Here is an 18,179-nt window from a genome sequence, read left to right as displayed (position 1 = left end):
TGCTACAGCATGGATGAACCTAGAAGACATGATACAGGAAACAAGGCAGACACAAAAGCCCACATATTCTATGATGTCATTTATATGAAATGCTTAGAATAGGCAAATTCATGCACACAGGAAGCCAATCAGCAGTTACCAGGTGATAGGGGAAGGAGAGGGAGACTGGTTGATCAGCTAAAGAAGATGCAGTTTCCTTTTGGGGTGTTGAAAGTGTTTCGAAATTGACTGTGGCTATAGTTGCGCAACTGTGTGAACACACTAAAAACATTGGCTTGTTCACTTTGAATGGGTGCATGGTGTGGTATATGGATGGTATCATATCTGCATAAAGTTGTTACCAACAAAAGTTTCTTTCCAATGGTTTTTGTGTGCACTCCCCATTCAGAAGCTCAGTTCAGATTCCTGACCCCATTGCTAGATTATAGGATCTCTTGGTTCTTCATGGTCCAGCTTGCTTCTCCCCCAGCTTTAGTTCTATTATCCAGAACAAAAAAAATACTCTGGAAGAGAATGGATGCCGTGGTGGAAGAGGGGAGACAAAGACTTTCAGCTTCAAGTGGTGTCTACATAGAACCACTGCTCCCACTTGGGTAGGCACTCTCCTGGCACAATTGGCACCCAATTACTCCCATCCTCCTGTTTTCTGGGGCCTTGCCAAGCCCAGATCAGGTCACTTCCTTGTGAGATCTAAGTAACCTGGAGATTTTTCTTCCACAAGAGTGCAGAGATTTTATTAATGAAAGCTTCTACAGAACATTTTTTTAATGATTCATACAGGAAATTATAACTTTCATAAGAAAGAGGGGGGGTAGAATTTTTAACCCTGGTTTAGCATGACAAACTTGAGAATCGAGCTGTGCACTCCACTCACTAGCTCCTTTTCCTGCGTACTTAAAGAAAGGAAAAGAAACACTTTCTTGCTGTTTGATCCCCAAGCTACTTCTGGTTTCTGACTTGAAAGGCAAGCAGTCCAAAGGGAGGAAATAGTATTTGGACACCCGTAAGAGAAAATGTTCTTATAAATTGGGTGGTGATTCCTAACCATCGTTGATGAATATAAGTACTTTTTGTTAAAACCTTATCAATGAACACATATTTCTAGGAAGATTATATTACAATTGAAATTATGATTAGGGTGCTAAAGGCCCATGCTGGAAAGCCAATATGCCCTTAATTCAACTAAAATATTTATTCAGTAAAGACTGACAGTGGTATGAAGTATTTAAAATGATGGTGGAAAAGAAAGCTTCGGTCATAAGAGACCATGGTCTACTTAGAACATTTTTCCTGCTTTCTTCCATCTTGGGTCTCTGCGCCTTACAGCCCGTCACAGAACTTCCAGTTAGCGCCATGCTGGGACAGAGCATCCCAAGGTTCACAACCTCTGTGCCCTGTAGGAGCCACTATGAGGAGGGCCCAGGGAAGAACAGGCCATTTTCAGTGGAAAACAAGTGGTGGTTACTAATTATGGTGACTGTGTACTTTGGATTTGGATTCGCTGCACCTTTTTAAATAATAAGACACCAACTGCTTAAAAAAGAAGGATGTTTTAATTAATCCATAAAACAGATGTGAAAAGGAGCATTTTAAGAGGTGCAGTCTCTTTTAAAAATGGATCTAACTCTTGAATTCAACATACCCGATATGTTTGTAAATAAACTTACTATATGAATCCTTAAAAAAAAAGAACAACAACAACAAAAACAACCCTATTTCCCTAAGGTGGTTCCCTGAATAGATTACCAAAAATGCTTAGATAATGACAAGTGGTAGTCACCATTCCGCTGTCTTTGCACTTAAATATATCTTAACATAAGATTTGTTTTGAAGAGGGTTTAAAAAAAATATTCAACCGAATTAAAGAAAATCAGTTATACATTATGAAGTATTCTCAGCCACTCGTTCAAAGCCCTTGGGTACCCAAAGTGGTGGTATTTTTAGAGATATATGTCTATTTTCTTAATTCATTTGTGGCTGCAAAGAAAGATTCTGCCAACAGCATGAAAAAGAGCCAAATATTGACTCCACAGATTATGCAGGGTGCCCTATAATTAGTTTTATGACCAAAAAGAACAGAATGCCTTAGATGATTGACAGGATGGATTGAATGAATGAATGAATGAATGAACAAACAGATGTGTAAATATCATCCATTCATTCAGAAATACTTCCGAGAGCGTCATTTCAGTGGTGATGAGCGTCTCATAGGGACGAGCCAGGCTCGGGAGAGGGTCCGGGTAGAGGCAATATGTGACTCCGAAAAGGGAAGGCAAAGGGAATAAGAAAAGTATCAGCAAGAAAGACAGGCAGGAAGCCGAGAGAGTGAAGAAGAGAATGATAAGGATTAAGGCGCAGCTGTGAGGAAGGCGGGGCCGCAGGGCAGAGAATCAGCTAGCCGGGGTGGATGGGGGACAGCTGGTGACTCCTGAGAAAGTCTGAAGTCCTAAACCTTTGTAATCTGGAAAACTTGGTTAACCACAGTGACTCATTCCCCAGTTATGCCACAAATCCAGGATTTTACTGGAAAAGCAAGCAGACTGGCCCAGGACATTCTCAACTCCTGCTGCTGTTTCCACTTCGACATCTGACAGAGGTTCTACATGACATAAACAAAGCTCAGTCCTTGACTTAAGAATCATTTAGGACGGCTTTCGTTTTGCAGCTAAAACCAGTATTGATAGTTAAACTTTACAAAGTGATGCCCATACGCAGGGCACTGTTCTAAGTGTTTGTATTAACTCACTGGATCCTCAGAACGACGCCAGGAAGTAGAAACCATCGTCATTCCATCTTACAGACGAGGAACTGACTGAGGCCCAGAGAGGTTCGGCGACTTGCCTCTGGTCACACAGCTCAGAAGTCTTGTCATAGACCTTGGGCATAATCACTGGTCTGTATTTCTAGATGTCTGGGCGCAGTTCCAGGAATGGAACCCAGGTCTCCTAGCTCCCAGTTCACTGTCTTTTCTCCTGTGCTAACCAGAACTCTGTGGTGCCCCTTCTGTGGATCCTCGATGGACCAGATAACATTCCAGTCCCACAGTGACCACGAGTATGAAAACAAACTCTTCACTCTCCCTGTCTCTTTTTGAATGGTTCTACCTCTGGGAGGGGGTCAAACCAACCTAACCCCCCACCACTGGGGCTGGGAGGCCCAGAACATTCCCTCCAACGTGGCATTGCTGATTGGACAGTGAGTGATTCAGAGCTGGCAGAAGCTGTCTCTACCCCCTCATTTCAATTCCGCGCTCACTTCCGAAGCCATCCTCCAAGTGCCCGACCCTGTTAATGTGGCTCTTTGTAAGTGATTTAAAGGTAAATGGCTGGCATTAGAGGGTGATGTGCTAAACAGGAGACCAAGGGATGAAAAACAATGCCACGGAGTGGATCTCAAGGGCGTTGAGTAAACCTGCTGTCAGGATTTTCAGAGAAGATTTGATTGGGAAGAAAAACACATCTTTGCTTCCTCATTTCGAAGCAATTTCATGCTTCAGTTCTCTATACTTCTGTCTTCTGAACACTTCCGAGGGCCACACTTGGGCCTCAGCATCAGCCTTAAGTCTTGTACGATGGAGTCGCAGTGCAAGGGTTCTCTGGGTGTGATGTAGAGAGCCGCACGGGAATGCTTGCTTTTGATACAACATTTAATCATTTTCTTCTGCCTCAATTAAGTTGAAAAGACTCAAATGCAGCTTAAAATCAAAAAGCGTAACTGAATGAGGTTTATATCAGATATTGAAAGGCTAAGATGTTCCCTTTTCTGAACGGAGCCAGGGAGGAGGTGGAATGGGGGTGGAAAGGACAGAAACCGCAGAGCCTTCCCAAGGGGGAGTGTCTGGTGCCTGGTGGGTGGCTGAGTCTGTTATGTCAACATTTCAAACACCATGTGGTCATTTCTTTAGGACCTTGTTTTATGATCTTTGTGGTTGTTTCTCTGCCCACCCCCCAGCTTTATTGAGATATAATTGACATATAACATTGCGTGAGTTTAAGCTGTTTAACCTGATGATTTAATATACATATACAGTGAAATGATTAGTGTGATAAGGTTAGTTAACACATCTGTCACCTTGCATAGTTAAAGTGTGTGTGTGTATGTGTGTGTGTGTGTTGAGAACATTTAAGATCTACTCTTAGCAACTTTCCAGGATATAATACAGTATTGCAAACTATAGCCACCTTGCTCTGTGTGCATTATGGCCCCAGAACTCGTTCATCCTATAACCGGAAGTTGCCATTTCCCACTCTCCTAGCCCCTGGCAACCATCCTTCCTGTCTCTGTTTCTCTGTGAGTTTCGCTTTTTCTGATGCCACACATTAGTGAGACCGGACAGTGTTTGTCTTTCTCTGTCTGACTTATCTCTGTGAGCCAAATGCCGTCAAGGTCTAACCATGTTGCAAATGGTGGGATTTTGTGGGATTGTTTCTTGGTGTGATGCCAGCCTGAGCAAATGTGGTTTCCTTCAGTGGTGTGGTTGGCGCCTGCTGCGGGAGTGGAGAAAGGGTCCTCTTGGTTCTCCCACACGCGCTGTGTCCTAGACTCCGTGCTTGGGTGTCACACATAGATCGGGACAGGGCTCCCCGCTCTATAGGCACATCAGCATCTCCCGGGGAGCTTTTCCAAAAGTGCTCAGACTCATGTCCCATCTCGTAAGATTCAGATTCATTTGGTCAAAGGTGGGGGTCTGGGCATTTATAATTTTCAAAGCTCCCCAGGTGATTCCAAGGGGCAGCCCATGTGGAGAATCTCTGACTTAGAGGGTCTCATTGAATTGGGGGGAACTTTTCCTGCTCTGCTTCACTCACCCTTTTGACCTTTGGGGGAGAGTCCCATTCTTCATTGTGACAGGAGTAAGAAGTGCGTCTGGTGGCCTCAATCCTCAGAATACATGAGCCAAATCCCTTCGGAACCTTCGACCAGTGGTTTGGATGTCCTCCATTTCGTGCCTCTCTTTCCGGCTGGTGTTTCCAGCTTTGCCAAAGCCCATTTTTGGTAACCCTGCCTTCTGCACACCTTAAGAGAGACTGTTTGCCTTTGTAACTTCCCAGTGCGGAAGGATTTTTAGGAGGCCCCAAGGAAAGAAACCTTCATCTTCCTTCCATTCAAGGCTTCATTCCCGGGACGCTCTGTGACAATGCAGGCCTTCTTCTGCTCTCCCTGGCCAGCCTTCCCGGAGAGGATTTCTGCAGGCAGAGCTCGTGGGGCCTCAGGGGGGCGTTCCTGGAGCGGCAATTCCAGACCGAAATTCCCTGGCTCGGAGTCTCCCTGGGAAGCCCCTGGGGAGGCCCAGGTGTGCACTGAGGTGAAAGAAACCTATTGTGGAGGGATTGTGCTCTGCCAGGGACCTCAGGGCCCGGTCAGGGGCAGTGAGGGAGGAGACGAAGGGGAAAGCATCTCCGGCTGCTTCGGGTGGCCCTGAATGACGTTGGCAAACAAGGTCTGGGGCTGCGGAAGGAGACAGCGCATGTCTGTGCAGGTTTCAGGGTCCTGACAAAGTGAAAATTTCGAGAGAGATTTACAGACACGCTCCCCGCCCACCATAGACGTCTCTGTCACGACTGTGAGTTTGCAAAGCACTACTGGCATTATTTCATATCTCTGTGACTTAGAAAGTGAGATGAAACCCTTTTGGGGCACTTACCACATGCCAACCAGTGGTATACATACATTCACCCATATGCTACTTTAGTCACTAATTTAATCCTCACAGTACCCCATGAGAGACCTAGGCTTATTGCTTGTGGATTCAGAAACCAAGGCTCAGATCGTTGACGTGACTTGCCCAAGGTCATACAGACTGGACAAGGACCCAGGTCAGTCTAACATGTAATTGAAGTTGGTCCCTTCCTGGGAAATACAGAATAACTCTCTTTCCTCTTTGACATCATCTGTCATGACCCTCCTCCCCCATGTCTTCTTTTTAAGATAAACACCTTCTGTTTCTTCAGATTATTTTTAATGAACATTTCCTAGACTTGCCCTCTCCAGAGTCTCACCTTCCATTCTTCATTTGTTTCCTGATAACTGGCTTCTTTTCCAATATGTCCAGAGGAACTATCTTCCCCTAGGTCACTGATGACCAGATTGTCAAACCTAACCCTCATCAACCCATATCCAGCCTGTGTCCATAGCATGTAGCACGAAGGCTGACCACTCTCTCTCTCTCTTCAGTTGGGCAATCTCATTCATTCCCATGGATGTACCATCTATATAATGACAACTCCCAAATCTACCTCTGCAGCCGTGACCTTTCTCTCGAGCTTCAGACCCATCCATCCAACGACCACCTGTTAAATTTCAGATATCCCATAAGTTTCTCAAACTCCATGCACTCCAAAATGGAATCCAGCACCAACCACCACCCAATCCCGCACTTCTCTCTATATCCCTCACTATGGTTTAATAGTGATATTGCCTTCCATATGCTCTACCAAGCCGGGAACTCGGGCACACCCTTCCCTTCACCCACTTGTCTAAATCAGTCCTTCAAGTTCTATGGATTCCACTTGATGAATAGTTCTCAAAGATGACCTCTCTTCTCTCCATGCCAGTGACTACTTGAGCATGTCTTAGAGTATTTCAAGAGCTTCATAATGTCTCTCCGATTCCACTTTACTGCACAAGTCTGTTTTCATGCTGCTGATAGATCTTTCAAGGCCCTTTTTAAACTGTTGAGCCCACATTTCCCAAAGCACATTTCCTTGCACCCTGGTTTTACAGGATGCTCTGTGAAAAATAGGACTGTGGTCAAGTAGCTTTGGGAAAGCCTATATACTATGCTCTTCTCCTCTTGGAGGTTCATACTGGATGTCCCGAGAAGTCGTCCAGTTAAAATCCTGTTTAGCTTTGTAGACTCAGCATCCCAAATGGATTTCATCATGGAATCACCGTTCCTCCCCACGCTCACATTTTTCAGTGTAGGGCGTGCCAACAACCATCTGCAGAACACCTTTGAAACCACAGTCTGTGCATTCTGTTCCTTGGCATGACTTGTAAGGCTCTTCTTCCTCTGACCTTTGCTTACCTGTCCAGCCAACCCTCCCCTTTAACTCTCACAGCTGTCATCGCACACCTTTATGTTTTTTTCTGCTTTTCTTTTCCCTGAAAAGCCCTTCTTCTCCTCTGCCCACCTCTACCTGCCTTCAACTCATCACTGAAGACTCAGCTGTCTTCTATGAAGCATTCTCTGACTCTCTCCAAGGGAGAATTGGTCACCTCTCTTTTTTTACTTCTAATGTCTGTATACATTTTGAACATTACATTTTGAACAAAGGAAATCATTCCATTGCTTTGTGGCTTGGCATATTTCAAACGGATTGGATTAGTTTCTATATCTCTTTTCATTTTAACACCATCCTTGTCTCCTGAAGGGAGCTTGGGCTCTCATTACTAACCCAACAGGAAAACAGTCCTATTCTTTCTCACTTTTGGAAAAACAGCTTATGTGAGAGACCTTATAACAAGGTCTGGTCTAGAGCACATCTTAAAGCAGTGTCCTTGCTAATGAGTTCAGCTACATGATGTGTCCCACTGTGTGTTGACTCCCCTAGACAGTGCAGTGATGGGCTTGAGTGTAGGTATAAAGTGCCTAATAATGCCTTAGTGCAGAAATGAAACCCAAAGCCACCTGAGCCCGTGCTCCCGAGAGAGAAGTTCAAGGCCTACCTGCAGCTACTTTGCCTGGATCTCTCTCCAGTTGTCTTGGGCTTGGAGGCCTGGGAGTAACGGCCCGCCCCATGAAGACAACTCCTCAACGAAGAAAGGGAAATATCCATCATGGGGAGCTTCCTTTGTGTAGGCATGGTGCTGAGTCTTTGCCTGCACAATCTTACTGCGTCCTTACAATGACTCCGTCAGATAGGAACTCTTATTTGCTTCATGTCGCAGATGAGGACATGAAGGTTCAGCCGAGTGAAATGACCTGTCAATGTTGGTTTTACAGCTCCAGACCCTAATCCTGTCTGTAGCACATCCTTGCTGTGCTACTGTGGGCAAATCACTTACTCTAGCCAAGTCTCCATTTTCTCACTTGCACAATAGGAATAAGATGTGTGCTTACCTAGTGGAATGGGTCATAAGGTTTCAGTGATAGGCTGGATGCCGAGTGCCTGGCACGTGGTAAGCACTCTATAAATGGTAGCTATTATGGTCTGACATCAGAGACATTGTTTTCAGCCAAGATGAAAGGAAACAGGAGGGCCATTTTGTGTTAAAGGAGAGTTTGAGCCCAGAAACTATTTGGACTATGAAAAGGTCACGCTTCTCAACGAACCAAAGAGGGAGCGCTTCTCCCAATGGTTGATGGTCACGCTTCTCAAGGGTTGAAAAGAGGCCCCATTTTCAGAGCAGTGGGGGAGAAGGCAGCCAGGCACAAGAGCTCTTGTTGGGAAAAGGGCTGGTCATGCGGAGGCTGGAATAGATTGGTAAAACTCAGCCCCAGTGCAAATCAGAGATGGGCTCGGTACGTACTTCAAGCAGCTGACCCGTGCACATGTGTAGTGGTTTGTAATGCGTTCCCTATATGAGTAGCTACACTGGCTCCTATAAGAGCTACAGCTGACAAATATGGAGGGGCCATCTGGGGGAAGGGGTACAAGTGCAAGTGGGTGGCCAATGGGAAGAAGAACTACAGCAATGGGCTCTGTAGTCAGACTGCCTGGATTGGCATTGTGACTCTGCCACTTGTCAGCTGTGTGACTTTGAGCTACCCGCCACCTCTCTGAGGCTCAGTTCCCACCCTCATCTGTAAACTGGAAATAGAGTACCTAGTTTATAGGGTTATTGGATGGAAGAAAGGAATTTATCCATGTAAAGCACTCAGTGCAGACCAGGTACAATGTAAAGGCTTGAGAATTTACAGTTATTGTCGTCATCATGTGTGCTGAATGTGGTGGGGGGTGGGGGTGGGGACCAATGTAGATGATCAGAGAGCTTGCGGAACAATCCCAAATGAATCTTCTCCAAGTCGACTTCTGCAAATATTGCATTTACCTCCATTAATTAAAAGAAGCTTTGCCTTCTTTCCTTTCAAGTTTATTTTGTGGCTCAGATCTTAATGAGCTTTTTAAAAGACTATAGAGGTTTTGATCCAATTAAAAACTATTCTCTAAGATATCAGTATCTGACAGTTCCACCATACTCTTTCGGGCATTTTCCTTGAAACGATCGTAATGCGATATTTGTATCTAGTGAAAATTATGAGTTTTCACTAATTCTTAGATTAGATGGGGTTTAACTGAGAGGATGTAGCCTGCACATTTAATCTACTTTAGAGCAGCTTCATTTACTAGATGGTCCTCATGGGTTTGGGGAAAGGATGTAAAGTATCATCAATGAGGTGTGAAGCAGGTTTCAAAGGACAGAGTCTCTTGTTTTCAGAATGGATTGAACTGCTGCAGAATCGCAGCCACTGCCCAGCTCCCCACAGTGCTGATCCTGACCTGAGCTCCAGCAGGTTCTTCCTCTCCTTCCCTTTCTCTGCAGGCACTTCTGTGCTCCTGTACCTCACCTTGGGCTGCTGGGCCACGTGGCAGCTGCTGAGTTCCCCACCCACACAGCAGTTCTCTCTGTATTCATCTTTTGGCTCTAGGATACTCTTGTACCCTTATTTCTATGATTTTTTTTTGAAAAGTGTTTTTGATGCAGGTTCTGGAAAGAAAAGTGGTGCTAATGATCACTGCTTTATATGTTGATTTTACCCCCCCTCTTCGTAAAAGCGGGGATGAAGGGGGTTACAGCTCGGCTCCTGGCCCTCCTGCCTCCAACCTGTTCTGCAAACGAAAGGCAGAGGCCTCCTGTCACTCTGCTGCCCGGAAGATTAAGTGGTTCCTACCTATCATCCTGGCCCTCACATAAGCCAACCCACTTTATCAGCCTCATCTTCCATATGTGGAAGATTTTATATATATATATGTTTTTCCAGAAGTGTGAAATATGCTGGTAGCTGTCAAGTGTCAGGAAGGTTCTGGAGAACAAGAAAAGGTCAACTCCAGCTTCCTTAAGATGACTTTTCGAAAAGATCAAGGACTTTAAATTCAGCTTTGCATACCACTCCCTAAGTCATTCCAAGTTCATAGAAGGTTAACACATTTACTGCTCAACCCAGGATTTGATACCCGTTTTTTAAAAAGATTTTATTTATTTATTTGAGAAAGAGTGAGTGAGAGAGAGAGAGAGCTTGAGCAGGGGGAGCGGCAGAGGGAGAGGGAGAGGCAGACTCCCCACTGAGCAGGGATCATGGGGCTTGATCCCAGGACCCTGGGATCATGACCTGAGCTGAAGGCAGATGCTTAACCAACTGAGCCATTCAGGTGCCCCCTTGATATCCATTTTTATAGCTATTGTATTACGTTTGAGTTGACTTTATAAATTCAGTGGAGTTGTATTTTGTATGTTGAATACATACATCACTGTATCCAGAGGCCATTGTTTATTTAAAGAACTTGGAGAACAATGTTCTATGTGAATTTATTATAGAGACTAACTTATGACTTGGTTATGATCACCTTTATGTTACATGCATAGTCCTATGTATGGTGTACTTAATGCTGAACCTCCAGTAAAGATTATAGCATTGCTTCCATGGGAAAATGTAAGCCATGACAATGACATGGCTTCTAGCAGTGAATGCATCACCAAGACTTGAGAACCGAGCCTAGCCCAATGCTTGCTATATACAATAAGAGTTGACTTCATGTCTGTCAAATGGGTGAATTGTCTACAATCTGCTCAGCCACAACTGAGTGGAAAATGAGAGACTGAGACTTCTGTTCTCTGTAGTGTATCATAATTGACAATTTTAGACAAGCCCCATGACTGCTGCTGTCCCCATTTCCTTACTTAGAGCCATCTATCTCAGAAAGGGCTGAAGAAGAAAGGACACTAAACATTAGTCTAGAATGACCTTTTTTAAAAGTGATTTTTAAATTCCATTACACAAAAAAGTACAATAAAACCAAACCCATCATTTTGGATGAAATTTTCTTCTCTCTACTCAACGAGATAGATGGTGACATATAATCAACATGCATTTATCCAAGAATGCTATCACAGGGACTCAGCTTTGTGCTAGACGCTGAATGATAATATTTCTGCTCAGAGAGCTTCCCATCCAGTTGAGTAGACAACACTTCCATGTGGGTAAATTGGGGTTTCCCAACCTTGGCACACTTGACATTCTGGGTGGGATAACTTAACAGGAGGATGTCCTGTAGACCTTGTAGGATGTCCACGTTGTGGGATGTTCAGCTTTATTCCTGGCCTCACCCCACTAGAGGTCAACAGCAGCCCTCTCCAGTTAGGACAACTAAACATGTCTCTAGGCGTTACCATTGCTACATTTCCCCCTCCCTTTGAAGACCTCCGGCCCTATGTGGTTTGTCATGCAAAGTTGTGTGTCACTGTCAAAGGAGGAAGTAAAAGAGGCAGGAATTCGCTGGAGAGAAGGGGCTGGAGTGGTCAGAGACTTCAGCTGGACCCGAGGAAAAGCTGGGTGGGATTTCACTAAACAGAGAGGTCATTTCAGATGGAGAAAATGGCCCAAGTTGTCCACGGAGCAATCACACTTGGTGGGTTTGTGGGAGCGCCTGGTGAGTACACTCTCTGGGTAGGATGGGGAAGTATGCAGATCATGGGAAATGAGGCTGACGAGGTGGGTTGGTTGGTGTGAAAGATAGGTTGATGGGTGAGAACCGCTGGGTTTCTGGGCAGCAGAGTGATGGGAGGCACGTGACTCTGGCTGAAGTTTGTAGGATGGGATGGAGGAAGGACGGATGGGAGCCGGCCTCTAGCCAGCATCATCCCTACTCTTACAGAGAGAGAGGGCAAAGCAAGTGGAGCTAGACAGCAGGGACTCTGAAGGTGGCAGTGGTGTCTCTTGGTTGCGTGAGCACCAGGCATCAGATCACTGACATCATAGGCTGGGCTCTCCAGGTTTGTTGTTCTTTCCCTCCTGTGCCTGAGTGCTGGAGCTCAGGAGATGTAGATGCTGCAGATTTGTCTTTGAAACTAATTGTCTTGTTCTTCACATTCATAGACTTTACTAGATCTTTTAGATTAGCTCCTGGGGCAAAAATCCATAGTCTTCAGACAGTTTTCTGTTCAGCAGTGTGTCTTCCAACAATTCTCTTTCCAGCTATGCTGCACCTGTCTCCTTTTCCAGAATTTTCTCCATCAGTTTGACCTGCTCTATCTTCCCTCCAACAATACGAACACACATTATTTGTGTTGAGATCCATTGATCACACCATTGTGATCATACCACTGTAAAGTCCTCCTGAATAAAACTTGTCTTTCCTATCTTGTTTGTGTCAAAAGTTTCTAATGTTCAGGTTGATGAAATGAACGATTATATGGCATGTAGGGCATTCAGAAGACACATCATGGGTGCCTTTACATTTTAATGACTCAGGGGTGAGTCTGGTAGCCCATCTATATGTAATCAGCAGCTACATGTGAGTTTATGAAAGTGTAGGACAGCAAAAAAATCCCAGGACTTTTTCTTTTAGGACCTGTGACAAATGAAAATGAGAGAGCACCGTGCTATGGCTGCTGTCACTGAAGCCTGTGTTAGCTGACAGAGAAAAATTCACTTCTTTTGTTAGCCAAAACATGGTCAAGATGATTTCTATCACAACTAACCTCTAAGTTATTAAAATGGAAAAGTGAAAATAGAAAATGGCACGAGAACAGAGTGAAGCCTCATGGTTTGGTACCACGAATCTGAACTTGGTCGGCCTTTCATTTAAATAATGGGATGATGTGGGTGGCTCAGTGTGTTAAGCATCCAACTCTTGATTTTGGCTCAGATCATGATCTCAGGGTTGTGAGATTGAGCCCTGCATTGGCCATGGAACCTGCTTAAGATTCTCTCTTTCGCCTTCTCCCTCTGCCCCTCCCACCTTCTCTCCCTCTCTTAAAAAAAAAAAAAAGTAATGGAATGATGTGACCTCAGCTGATGGTGTGTCATTGAAAGCCTCGTGTTATTCAAGCTGTTTACTTAGGAAAGAAGAAGATACTATACCCCACTCTCTTTGATTGTATCCCATAAGGAAATCTTTTCAGTAATTTCACTTAGGAAAGGAAATCCCCAATGGCCCTTTCATGTATCTGAGGGAGAGTATGCTTACAGAATCAGTGTGGGCCCTGAATCTGTTTCATGCCTTCTACTGTGCTAAAGGAGGTGGAGAAAAAGTGCCAAGCAGGTGATCCTTGTCCTCAGGGAGCCCACTGCAGAGCTGGGATCATTGAGAAGTCCTACATGGCACAGACCAAGGCTAGGATGGGCTGGAGAGTGGTGGAAAAGTTTCCTGCATGAGATCAGAGGTCTCCTAGGCCTTGAGAAGTAATATGGGGAGAAAGGTCTGGGCATTTTGAGTCACAGAAGAGAACTAACATTGTGTCTATAGGGAATGGCTGGATGCCCTGCGTGCTTAGACCAGAGAAGTGGTATATTGAGAGACTGGATGGATAGGATGCCCCTGACTCTGAAGGTAGGACCTTTGCAGGACTATTCCCTGTGTAGTCCATGGTGCAGAAATGGGCCATGAAGAAAATGATCCTTTGTGGGAGAAACTTGTTTTACACAGGAACACTTCTGGAGAGTTCTATAACCCAAGTTTAAGTACAATGAGTTGTGATGATTCCTATAGCTATGGCTCACGCTGATCAGTTCATTGAAGGTGCTTGAAACTGACCTCAAGTTCAATTGTCCATGCCTTTAGTGACTCATTCTATGGCTTCCCCCAAACAGATAAGGTGTCCTTGGAATTTGGCTTCACAGCAGTTTTGAGCCACTGTCTGTAGGAGCTATTTTTCTTGAAGCAGGACTGTTTGCTCTTGGTGCTAAAAATAAATGTATGGGGTGGAGGATGGAAGAGAGAAAATAGCACTGTTTTGTCAGTGAGCAAGGGGGCCCAGGAACACTTCCCCCAACCCCCAACACCTTCTCCTTAGGGAGTTCCTCCAAACCTGAAGTCACACCCATCTGCCAGAATGTGTAAAGCTGGGTCCTTAGAATGCCCCCTGCGTCAAGGCAGCCATTTTGTTACGCTCATTTCTGTATTCCCAGCACCAACAACAGTGTCTGGCATACATGAGACCATCAACATTTTCCCCCTTTGAATAATGTGCTGTTGAATTAATGAATTTTCAACTTTTGACATGGATGTTATTTGAATAATCATCTTTATTTCCAGCTTGGCTATTTAATATCGAGTTTTTAAAAATAACAGCTTTGGGGCGCCTGGGTGGCTCGGTGGGTTGAAGCTTCTGCCTTCAGCTCAGGTCGTGGTCCCAGGCTCCTGGGATCGAGCCCCGCATCGGGCTCTCCGCTTAGCCGGGAGCCTGCTTCTCCCTCTGCCTGCCTCTCTGCCTGCTTGTGATCTCTGTCAAATAAATAAAATAAAATCTTAAAAGAAAAAAAAAAGAAAGAAATTTATAAAAAAAATAAAAATAATAAAAATAACAGCTTTATTGAGATGTGTGTCACATGACAGAGAATTCACACTTTGAAAGGTATAATTGAGTGGCTTTTAGTGTATTCAGAGAGTTGTGCCACCATCACCACCAATTTCGGAACATTTTAACATGCCAAGAAGAAACGCCGTACCCATTGGCAGGCATTCCCCATTTCTTCCTTCCCAGACTAATCTGCTTCCTGTCTCTACGAATTTGCCTGTATTGAACATTACACATAACCAGAATCATACAATATGTGGTCTTTTGTGTTTCGCTTTTTTCATTTAGCTAAATGTTTTCAAGGTTCATCCATGTTACAGCATGTATCGGCCCTTTATTTCTTTTTATGACTGTAATAATATTCCACCGTATGAATATGCCACATTTTCTTCATTCATTCATCCACTGAGGGATATTTGAGTTGTCTCCCCTTTTCGGCCATTATGAATAGTGTTGCTGTGAACGTTCACGCACAGGTCTTTGGACATGTGCTTTCATTTCTCTTGGGTATATACCTAGGGATGGAGTTGCTGGGTCATAGGATGATTTATGTCTAACTTTTTGAGGCACTGTCAGACTGTTTTCCATAGTGCATGCACATGGAAAACATTTCACATTCCCACCAGCAATGCTCAAAGGCTCTAGTTGCTCTACATTTTTGCCAGTCCTCGTTATTGCCTCTCTTTTTTAGTATAGCCATCCTAGTGGTTTAGATTAATGTTGACTTTTGAATTATAAATGTATGGTATGAATATACCTATGGGATACAAGTGTGAAAGGCTTAAACTGTTATTTCTTTGCATCGGAAATGGCCCTGCCAGTGCTGTATTTTCCTTCTTGCATCTTTCTGAGGTGGTGGTGTTGTATTTCCTTATAGAGGAAATGAAAAAGAGATCAGGGAGCTGCTGAACCAGATTTTAGCACTTTTCTGATTCAGAGTGTGGTGGTCATAAGAGAACACACACTGGGCCTCAAGATAGCATGTTAAAGTCTAGAAATATGTCGTTTCATGACGTCTGTGCAGAGACCGCTTCTGTGCCAGTGTGTTACATTTGGAACAACATTTTGTATGTGCTCAACTTTTACACAGATCTTGAGAAAATGAAATTGAATTTTATGCCTCTTTAATTTGATTTGAGACCATGACCATGCCATTTCTTTATAATAATTACAAGAATGTATCCAATATATGACTTTCATCTTACAGTAATTGCAACCATTTACCATTTATAGAACACATAGTTTAGGACACCATAAGTCACATTTCATGCTAATCGCTTTTCTGAAAATAAAGGGTTCTGTTGTACAAATCCAAGAACAATGAGAGTGGAAAAGAAAATCAATTTATACGTCACATCAAAGAGGAGATCAAAATGAAGATGTCAAATATATGCTAAAGGCTCTCATGAATTACATGTGGTGAACCCATCCCACACTTTATTTTTAGGCAAATAAAATATCCTGAAGTCTCATTGTAAAAGCTACTTCAAAGATGACTTGGTGACAGTATTTTCCCCAAGGCTTTTGCCAGTTTTACATGCCAAAGGCTTCCAGTGTGAACAGGGTTCCATGGGGCCCCAGCAAAGGACTTAGACCTTAAGATCTGATCCTTCATTGAATGAAGGACAAGAAGGACAAGAAGCCCATTTTTGTGATCTGCTTCCCCCCCCCCCTTTTTTTTTCTTTCGGGACTCACTGAAGAATTAAAACTTGTCTTTCTTTCTAAAGTTATATGCAGAGTACAAAGAAGGAGTTTCAACAGCTGCTTCTTGTCATTCTATGGAAAAAACTTCTGATCTGAAAAACACCCCCAGGTCCTGCAGACGGGTCTTCTATTTCTCGCTCCCATTTTCCCTTCACACTAACAGCTTTGGCTCCTCCTCCTCCTCCTTTATAGATCATATCTATCTCTTCAGGCAGGTATTTTTTCAGATATTAAAAGTAATACATGAGAAAACAATTTTAAAAGCCCAGAAATTACAAAGAAAACAATAATCCCCTGCAGTCTCACGATCCAGACAGCTCCATTTTTAACTTACTTCCCTACACTCTGGGTTTACTTGCGTTCATTCATTCATTCTTTACTTCACTCAACAAATATTTCCTGAACACCTACAATATGCCAGGTGCTATGCATACCCATGGTCCTCATTTTCTTCATAATTATTAGGTGTATAGTTGTCAGTTTAATATCTGTCTCCTTTCCTAGTTTCTGAACTCCAGGATCATCTTATACACTAAACATCACACTGTGACCACTTACCAATCATTAAGTATTCTATGTAAATGATATTTTTAATGGCCTCATCCTAGTTCTACCACAACTTACTATTTTCTTCTTGTTGGTCATTTAGGACATTATCACACATTTCACTGTTATAATCAACAGTTTGAACATCATGTCAAAAGGCATACCCACTGTTATGGCTTTTGTTATATCAGCCAGACTGCCTTTCAGAAAACCTCTACCAATTTACATACCTACCCGCAGTGTATGAGTATTTTTCAAATGCAGCTAAGGGGAATTACAAAATGGCAGACTCAAGGAAGTGAACGACTTACCAGTCCATTCCTTTGCCTGCCAGCAGAATCCGAATGACTGCCACCACTTGGGGGAAGCCAGTTAGCTTAGGAGAATTGAACACCACTTGAGAGAGCTCTCCCAGTTTAGTGGCATTGTGATTTGGAGCCAAGAAGAGGCAATGGTGTGGGCTGTTTATGTAAGTTTATGGATTACCTTTATAGAGCTAAGAGTGAACTAGAGCAATGGTGCTGGCATGAGCTAGAGAGATGGTATTGGCATAAACTCAGAGAGGCAATCCAAATAGTTATTGATTCTCTATTATGTGTAAGAGCCTGTTACGTGCTGTGAGTGATAAAGAGATGAACTGAATACCATTGTTGCCCTCAAAAAGGTTAAAATCCAGTAGCAGGAAAGGTGTGGGCATTGGAATCTGAATGACCTAGGTTTCGGTTCTGATTCTGTTACTTCTATTAGCAGTGACCTTGTGGGGGGTGGTGGTTAGGCAATGTCTCCAATCATCAGTTTCCTCATCTGCAAAATGGGGTTAATAACAGAGTTGTCCTAAGAAGGAAATGAGACAATGTGTGTCAAGTGCTTGCCAGAATCCTGGCACAGACCACAGTAGCTCTCAGGTCGTGATAACTACCATTGCTTGGTAATGATTTTTCCTGCCTGCCAAGGATTTTGTGGGGATTCAACGAAATAATAAATGTAAAACACTTAGTACTACACCAACATCAAGGCAGTGACTTTGACAACCCTTTGGGGGAAGATCAAGAAAACATAACATACATGAGCTACACCAGTCACAGAAGAGCAATGGGAGAGGTGAGTCTTGAAACATACTGCTGAAGACAGGACTGGCTGTCCAAGGCCCAGGACACTGAGACTTAGGAAGGTCAGCTGCTCAGAGCCATTGCCAATTCTGATCCGCTTAGCTGTTGATCACCTCTCCTTGCACTCACCTTCATTCAAGGCACCCAGAATACATTTGGTTTCTGTGAAGTTTTCAGGGTGTCCCTACCTCTTGCTTTATGTCTTGCTCTACCAAGCCTAAAGCTTTTCAGGAGTGGATGGTATTCATCTCTTGCGCCATCAGTAAAGAATAGCTTTCGCAGTTTGAAATTAGAGCATTCAAGAGCTCTAAGCGTCTGGCAGAAGTCAGCGGCTGGAAAAGCTGCAGTAGATGTCTCCA

The 18,179-nt window shown here is 43.8% G+C and overlaps 2 protein-coding genes across 4 annotated transcripts in view; both read left to right on the top strand.

Annotated features, from left to right (window-relative positions):
* HS6ST2 (heparan sulfate 6-O-sulfotransferase 2) overlaps positions 1 to 18,179 on the top strand; it is a gene marked incomplete at its 5' end in the record, with an annotated part of 285,413 nt that overhangs the window by 138,904 nt on the left and 128,330 nt on the right. The gene's annotated exons all lie outside the window — the stretch shown is intronic.
* Positions 1,354 to 1,515, top strand: LOC308337237 (cytochrome c oxidase subunit 7C, mitochondrial-like; the record flags this gene model as incomplete). The annotated part of the gene is made up of 1 exon (XM_080795364.1): positions 1,354 to 1,515. One exon carries the CDS (start codon positions 1,354 to 1,356, stop codon positions 1,513 to 1,515), a length of 162 nt encoding a protein of 53 aa, XP_080651490.1.

This window comes from Martes martes (genome assembly GCF_963455335.1).
Source record: "Martes martes genome assembly, chromosome: X".
NCBI classification, from domain to species: Eukaryota; Metazoa; Chordata; class Mammalia; order Carnivora; family Mustelidae; genus Martes; species Martes martes.
The sequence above is the reverse complement of the archived record's forward strand: the minus strand, read 5'-3'. Positions and strand labels throughout refer to the sequence as shown.